We start from the raw sequence: 8,946 nt of genomic DNA on the forward strand, positions 1-8,946 counted from the left end.
CGAACCAAGAAAATGTCAGTTTAGTCTAACCAGTTTGGACTACCTTGGTTTCAACATCACGCCCACGGAACGAAGCCAAGCCGGAATACTTCGCTCAATTATCGAAACTCCAGTGTCCACCACCAAGAAACAGTTGCAAGCTTTCATCGGAGCTTGTAATTGGTTAAGGAAGTACGTCCCAGGTCTCGCGACATCATGGCCCCTTTGACAAATTTGCTACGAGGCAAAAGGAGTTTTCGGTGGACCAAGACGGTGGATGCCGCCTTCGAATCGACCAAGGAGGCGTTTAAACAACCGCTCAAGCTAGCTCGATCTCTACCGGATCACCCGTATATCCTCTAAACAGACGCTAGCTCTAAAGGCATGGGAAGTGTCCTTTATCAAGAGAAAAAAGATGGCTCCAGACGCATCATCGCTTATGCCAGTGCAAAATTCTCCCCAGTGGAGCAAAGATACCACTGCAATGAACAAGAACTCCTAGCCATCGTTTGGAGTGTAAAGAAGTTTCGGCCTTACCTAGAAGACAAGCCATTTATGTAAGCGATGGGCCCTACTACTCCCGGAGTTCAGCTTCAAAGTAGAACATTGTCCAGGAAAACTAAACGAGCTACCTGATTCCCTTTCTCAACAACCACAAGATGAAGCACACGAACCTTTGGATGACCAGGAAAGACTTCTGCCGCCGGTCATGAACAAGGGACCAACAACGGACGAAGGCCCCATACTTCTACTAACCACCAACGAAGGCCTCTTCGAAGAAATTCTAGTCATGCAGCAGGAAAATCCAAAACTACAACGTATCGTCACTCGATTTCTCGACTTAAATAGAAGAGAAGACCTTAAGCAGGAAGAACAAAGTTTTTTCGATCGCTATAACGTGGTGGAGGGGGCCTTATGGGTGGACTACCAAGATCGATGGCTACTCCGAGTTCCTGATGCTGGACGACAGCGGATCCTCTATGAGTATCATGACAACTACATAGCGGGACATCCCGAAGCCGAAGAGACTCTTCGTACCATCCAACAACACTTCTTCTGGCCTCGGATAACTCAAGAAGTGAGAGTATGTGCGCGAGTGCCAGATCGGCGCCTGTATGAAATCCTCGCCCACTCAAGCCATGGGATTAAAGCCGCATCAGCCTACAGCACCTTGGGACACCATTTCGGTGGACTTGATGGGCCCCTACCCGTTAATCACCCGAAGAAAGCGCTTCATTTTTGTGGTGACCGATCTTTTTTTCCGATGGACTGAGGCCTTCAGTATACGTTCATCGGAGACCCACATCATCACGCGACATCTGACAGACGAAGTATTCTCAAAGTGGGGATACCCTAGAGCGATCCTCTCAGATAACGGACCGCAACTTAAAAGTGCTGAATGGACCGAAGCTTGCAGGGAATGGCAGGCATTGCATTAGACCACGGCCATCTACCATCCACGAGCGAACCCTGTTACCCTCGCCAATGTGGGAACACAGAATCTCCCAGATCAAGGAGAACCAGCATCAGTAGCAGAAGAAATACTCCGAGAATAAAGAAACGACGTACAAGCCAGGGGATTTGATTTACGCTCGGAGCCATCCCCTCCCGAATGCCGCTGCCAAGTTCCACAATGGATTCGCTCAAAAATGGGAAGGACCATTTGAGATCGATCAGAAACTAAGCAGCGATATCTTCGCCATCAATCGACAAGGCGCCCAGGTAACGGTCCATGCCAGTCAACTCAAACCTGGTCCTCGTCGCCCTTGTCAGCCGGTAATCTTCCCATCGGACGAAAAGGAGATTGACCTGGACAACCACGATCGGACGATCGCAGTCCTCCTACGAGCTCCTGCCCAACACCTAAAAAAATAGATGACTGCGACCAGGCGGCCAATCGCCAAAGGTATGGTCACGACCAGGTGATCATCCCTTCAGATGACCGCGACCAGGCGGCCAAGCACCAGAGACACGATCACGACCAGGATTATCTGCCCCAATGATCAGGAGATCATTTACGACCAGGTGGTCGTTACCCCGTCAAGCCAAAGTGGCTCTGCCGTCGGACGACAACATCGAGGTCTCAGGGAGACCCAACAATTCCAGATGGTCCATCACCCGGAGATCCATCACCCGTACAACCTTTGTCAACGTCCGAATCGACTTTAAGAACATTAATTTTATTCTAAAGTTGTCTCAGATGAGTCTCATTTTTCAAGATGAGATTCGCGCTCTGCGTCAAGAAGTGCACTCTCTTCGTGCTTTGAACGGACATAATAACCAACAGAACGGCCGCTCAAGATCGCGTTCTCACGCTCGCTCACGCCCACACACTCCACAGCCTAGTGATATGTGCTGGTACCATCATACGTTCGGTAGCAAAGCAAAGAAGTGTTTCGGCAATTGCAAAATGCACCTAAACTTCAAGGCCGAGTAATAGCTGCGGCGAGCAGCTCGGCCACCTCCTCGCGCCGACTATTTTTAACAGACAGGAGGACAAACAAATGTTTTTTAATTGACACGGGCTCAGACATCTCTGTACTTCCGCGCTCAATGGTTTCACACAAGCTCACAAAGGCAACTTACGAGCTCTCCGCAGCGAATGGCTCTGTTATACATACGTATGGTACAGCAGAGCTTTCGTCCAACTTCGGACTGCGGCGCGACCTCAACTGGAAATTCATGATCGCGGAAGTCACAAAGCCAATCATTGGTGCCGATTTTCTCGCACACTACGGCCTAATCGTCGATTTACAAGAGAACCAGCTTATAGACTGGAAGACGAAGCTGATCTCACAAGGACGTTTGTTTGCGTGCGACACTCCAACGATTAAAGTCGTCGTCTCCACAGGTACCAGAAAATATGACAAATTGCTCGCCGAATTCCCAGACATCACACTCCCCGACGGTCGAGCACCTGTTATCAAGCACGATATGAAGCACTACATCATGACTACCCCAGGCCCACCTGTTTGGAGTAGACCGCGCCGACTTGCACACGATCGCTTTAGAACAGCAAGCGACTTATTCGACGAAATGGTTCAGCGCGGCGTTATGAGATCATCCTCGAGCAGCTAGGCATACCCACTTCACATGGTACCAAAGGACGAAAAGGAGTGGAGACCGTGCGGTGACTATCGCGCTCTCAATGCGCGCACCATCCCAGACCGATATACCCGGTTCAGCACATTGGCGATTTTGCTATGCAGCTTCGCGACAAGCAGATTTTTAGCAAAATCGACTTGGTGCGAGCGTTTAACCAGATACCAATAGCCGAAGAACACATCGAGAAAGCTGCAATCATCGCTCCATTTGGCCTTTTCGACCCTCTTTTCATAACCTTTGGACTTTGTAATGCAGCGCAAACCTGCCAGCGTTTCGTTGACGAAGTACTTCGAGGTTTGGACTTCGCGCACTCATACTTGGACGACATTTTAATCTCTTCTACCAACGAGGAAGAGCACCTGCAGCATCTGCGCATCGTCTTCAAGCGCCTCAACGATTACGGCATCGTAATCAACACAAAAAAATGTGTTCTGGGAAAGGCAGAGGTAATTTTCCTAGGTTATCGCGTCACTAGCCAAGGAGTTACTCCCCCATCTGAAAAAGTCAAGGAGGTGCAGGACTTTCCACGTCCAACAACAGCAGAGGAACTACGCCGATTCCTCGGTATGGTCAACTTCTTCAGGACTACTCTTCAAAACACCGCTGAAACTCAAGCTTCACTCAATAACATGCTCGTCGACAACATAAAGGGCAAGGCCAAGCTTACTTGGACACCTCGCGCAATCTCGAGCTTCAGGAAGCTCAAGCAAGATCTAGCGCAAGTAGCACTACTGGCTTACCCGAAAACGAACGCGGAGCTTGCGATCTTCAGCGACGCATCGGACTTCAGCGCAGGAGCAGCTCTCAAGCAGAAAGTCAACGGCGTCTGGGAGTCGCTGGGTTTCTTTTCGAAAAAGTTCTGCCCTGCTAAAGCCAAGTACAGCACCTTCGATAGAGAGCTTCTTGCTTGCTATCTTGCAGTAAAATACTTTCGCCACATGGTGGAAGCACGTGATTTCACCATCTATACTGACCACAAGCCGCTTACCTTTGCTTTTCATCAAAAGCTCGAAAAAGCTTCACCCCGTGTAGGTCGTCAGCTGGATTTTATAGGTCAATTTACTACGGACATTAGGCATATCTCTGGTAAAGACAACGTCGTAGCTGATGCACTCTCAAGAATTGAAGAAGTAGCAGCAATACTCGACTACACGGCTGTAGCGCAAGCACAAAAAGAAGACGCAGAGCTCAAAAGCTTGCAAGCTTCCAACACTTCTCTTCAACTCAAAGGAATGCGCTTGCCAGGGAGCGATACTGTGTTGGTTTGCGACTACTCAACTGCAATAGCCCGTCCATACATGCCACCAGCTTTCCGACGAATTGCCTTCGACACCGTGCACAGGCTCTCACACCCAGGTTCGAGCACGTACACATCGACATCATCGTGCTGCCACCGTCAGAAGGACAGAGATACTGCCTAACCTGCATCGACCGGTTTTCTCGCTGGCCAGAAGCTTTCCCGATGCCAGACCAGGAGGCCGAGACCGTCGCAAGAGCCTTCTACAACGGCTGGATTTGTCGCTTTGGCACGCCGCTTCGAGTGACAACAGACCAAGGCCGACAATTCGAGTCATACCTGTTCAATGCGCTTAGTCGTTTGACAGGTACGACCCACCTGCGCACATCTGCTTATCATCCCGCAGCGAACGGCATGATCGAGCGCGTTCACAGGCAACTAAAAGCTGCGATTCGATGCCACGAGAACGACAGCTGGACTCGCGCTCTCCCAACTGTGCTTCTCGGCATACGCGCCGCATGGCGCGAGAACGCCGCAGCCACAGCAGCCGACATCGTGTACGGACAGCCACTTTGCCTTCCAGGGGAACTGCTCGTAGCTTCAACAGCTAACAACAATGACCCAGCTTTTTTCGTGACTGAGTTGCGCAACTACTTCACGAAGATACGACCAGTCCCTGAAAAATCACATGGCGAACAAAATACCTTTATTTTCAAGGACCTGGAAACGTGTAAATCCGTTTTAGTTCGCCGCAACGCTGTGAGAACTTCACTCCAAATGCCTTACGATGGACCATTCCTCGTGCTGACTCGATCGGATAAAACGTATAAGCTGCAATTCAACGGTCACACAGCCAACGTTTCTATCGATAGACTCAAGCCAGCCTTCGTTCTCGGAGATGCTCCAGAGAACCCACATCAGAACGACGAGGAAGACGAGTTCTTTTTAATACGTTATCACCAGGCACTGCCCCAACAACAGCAGCAACAAGAGCCAGTTCCTCAGCAGCAACAACAACAGCTACCGACAGCTCATGAAAACAACGGACAACAACCAGCTATCCGAAGATCCACACGTCGTGTACGTTTCGCAGAGCGTTATCAAGCTGGTTTCAATTAATTTTACTGTAGTATGATAATCATTCATTTTCACGCGTTCATCATCACTATTTGTACTTTCTTTTCATGACTTCATCACTGGCAAGGGGGTACTGTGGGGTCGCAGACTTTTCCAAAATTTGCACCGCACATGTTCCTCAACCTTTCTCTCAATTTTTCCGATAAATCGTAAATCAACACCTCAGTCGATTTACGATTTATATTTTATGGTGTCCGACAAACGATCAGCTCATTGAGCACATAGTGCAATAAACGACAGCCGAACCTTTTCGGCTGGGCCTTTTTTGTAGCATGCCCGCGCGCGTACTTTTTTCCACCATATTTCCGCTTTTTCTTTTCCCTCTACGACGAGCAAAAGCAATGAGTGTTCTCGTGAGAAGCAAGCAAAAGTGAGAAGCAAAAGCCTGGCTCGGTGGTGCATCCTTGCACCCCCGCGAATGACCAGAAGGACACAACGTCTCGTCGAGTGAACATCGTCAACTCCTTTAGTACGCGCGTGCATCACTCGCGGTACTCTGTAGTGTTCCTCTACACATAGCACACCCATTCCAACTCAACATTATAGTGATATTTATATACTACCAGTGTGGTATAATTATTTATTTCATCCTACGCACCTAAACATCCATTATTTCTCCTTTCGGCAAACGCCGAATCCAAAAGGCCCTTTTCAGGACCAACTCCAGGGTCATCCCCTAGGCAGGTGGCAAGGCCTCGCACGAGTCCCACCGGCCAGGGGAGTTTACCCTCCGTGACCATCCCTTTAATAGGGCACGTTTGGGCGCACCTCTGGGCAAACTCAAATCCCCATGCAGCCGAGTGACTCGTTCTCAAACGGAATGAGCAAGACGCGCAGGGAGCCGAGGCAGAAACGCAGTTTACAGCGTTTATTTTCCCGGCAAGCTAAGATCAGGGCCATACTTGCCAGGAAACAGGCCAAGAAGGAGCCCCCCCAGGTGCGTCATCGTCGTCGTTGGGAAAAGACGGCCTTTCCACGAGTCCGGGAGTCATCTCGAACCCTCCCTTAGCTTCTTCGACCCCCAAGGTCACGCATACCTCAGCTCCCAGAGTTCTTAATCCCTTAGCTCCCAGAGTCCTCGATCCGCCGTTCAGAGATGTCCAGGGCGTGCCAGGATTTGACGAGCATCCTGCTGGGACTCGCAAGCCAACGCACCCTAGCCTCAGACCACCCCCACCACCTAGGGAACCGATCTGCGAGACCCCAGGAACGCGCCCTCGAGATTTCTCGAAGCTCGCACAAACCTCGGTTTTTAGGGACATCGTGCACCGTCTTTCGCAGCGCTATCCCCCTGCAGAGCCCGCCATCCGTCTGCTGGACCGCTCCCTCTTCGTTCCGCTTTCCGACAGGAGGCCGGTAATGCATCGTCTCTGTCACGGGGTCAAGAAATGTCTTTTCCCGCGTGAACAGTAAGGGGATAATAATATAATAATATAATATAATCCTGTGAGCCAAACTCTTAAGAGCAGCCCTCATCTGGCCCTCTCCTTTAAGAGTAGCTCACCCCCATTCTCCACGGCCATAGCAGCCACCACAAACAAAAAAAATAGAAGGAGAGAAAGCCCCATTCGAGCTCATTTCGAGCCCTTTAACAACCAATCAATGATAAACCATTGGAAACCGGCCCACTCACAACGAAAATACACTTCATAAAAACCAACAATTTTAAGGAATCAACCACAATTATCGTCGAAGAAAACGAAAACGTTTCAGTTTTGGCCAAGACGCGCAATAATGAAGTGCTATTAGTCATATCTAACCAAACAATGGAAGTTAAACTGACATATAGCAATCAAATAGTGATAGAGGAATGCGATGAGGTGCAATTAAAAGAAGTAAGTGATAAAATTCCTAAAATTTATCGCATAATCGTCGGAAAAGATATAATCGAACGTGAGCGCTTTTTATATGAATTAACGCAACTGGAATATGTCCCCTCAAAAGAGCAGGATGAACTTATGAAAGTGATATTCGACTTCAGCGATCGATTCTTCCTACCAAGAAATGCATTATCAGCCATGCTATGAAGGGAGTTAAACATACCATTCAGTTGGACACAATTACTCCTACCTTGACGAAGCAGTACAGGTATCCTCCTTTTCAGTAGGAAATTATTAACGAACACGTATAGGACATGCTAGAGAAGGATACTGTAGAAGAATCAGATAGTTCTTACTCGGCTCCGTTATTAGTAGTTCCGAAGAAAAAGGACAGCCGCCAAACAGAAATGGTAAGTTGTTGTGGATTTTCGCAAAATCAACGAGCACAATATTTCAGCGCTTTTGACGTTTACTCAGCTAAAGTCATAAGACGCAGCTAGATACATGGACGAGTTTCAACGAAATCATCGCAATAAGCTGAAGGAAATAAGAGCAAACTTGCTCAAGAGTAAAGCTCAATATGAGCAAGAAGTGTCGAAAAGAAAAAAAAAGGCCTACGCCACTATATAATATCGGAGATAAAATCCTAGTGAAAAGTAAAAGTTTAAAGACTACACTCTTGTCCAATCTATGGGTAGGATCTTATATAGTCACACACCTGAATACTGACACACACACACTAACATATTAAGTTAAAAATATGGAACATAATTAACATATTAATGACACAAAGCCTTTTGTGGAATAACTTTGTTTCTTTAGATACTGGTGGTACTTCTACTCTTGAGGATCAGTTTCGCATGGGGCCTTAACGAGCCCTATACATTCATCTCCTTCGACACGCCTATATTAAGAGAAGAGTTGTTCAAGGCGAGATTTTATCACGAAGTTTGGATGACCATTCATTTCGTGGATCTTCAAGAAGCGATCAGAGAGGGTAGTCAACTTTCACGCTTCACCAGCGATCTCGACACGTATTGTGATCGACAGTCCGAATGTAATCATAGGATAAGTGTGGTAGCTTTGAAAAGGAAAATTAGTGCAAGGATGTCTAATCTTGGTAACCTAATCGATCTAAGCGGTAGATAAAAGATGCCTAATTAACGCAGTTTGGTCAATTAGCAAGTTCCTAATAAACAAACAGATTGATGACTTGAACAAATACACAACAGGTGTAGTCACCCTACTGAAGAATAGACGTTCATAATAAAGTCGGTTTTAATGGACTTTGAGGCGTTCTCCAGCTCTCAAAAACGCAACGTAGAAACGCTAGAGCAGCTCGTAATCAATGACAGCTCTCGAGAAAACGCTAACGCGTTTAATTCAAATCTAATAGAAAGTATAACAGTCACGGAAATGCGAATCGATGGGTTCGACTAGTTGATTTCTACGTTAAACAATACCATCTACAGCGGTAAAACAGGCACCGTACCACCGCAGCTAGTAACTCCAACCAATTTCTTGAACGGTCTAAGGCGATAAAAAACAACTCATTCTTCAGAAAGCTTCCATTCCCGTTGGAATTACAGTATTATACCATTATATTATATTATGCATATATGTTAGTAAGTAAAGCGAATATCATGCTATCGCACAACAGGTTGACTT

At 47.6% G+C, this 8,946-nt stretch overlaps 1 protein-coding gene across 1 annotated transcript; it reads left to right on the forward strand.

Annotated features, from left to right (window-relative positions):
* Positions 1-4,546: 4,546 nt before the first annotated feature.
* LOC131675082 (uncharacterized) lies at positions 4,547-5,440 on the forward strand. Its single transcript, XM_058953927.1, has one exon. It carries the CDS (start codon positions 4,547-4,549, stop codon positions 5,438-5,440), a length of 894 nt encoding a protein of 297 aa, XP_058809910.1.
* Positions 5,441-8,946: the final 3,506 nt, after the last annotated feature.

This window comes from Phymastichus coffea, unplaced genomic scaffold (genome assembly GCF_024137745.1).
Source record: "Phymastichus coffea isolate CEN01 unplaced genomic scaffold, Cenicafe_Pcof_1.1 PCOF00016, whole genome shotgun sequence".
NCBI classification, from domain to species: Eukaryota; Metazoa; Arthropoda; class Insecta; order Hymenoptera; family Eulophidae; genus Phymastichus; species Phymastichus coffea.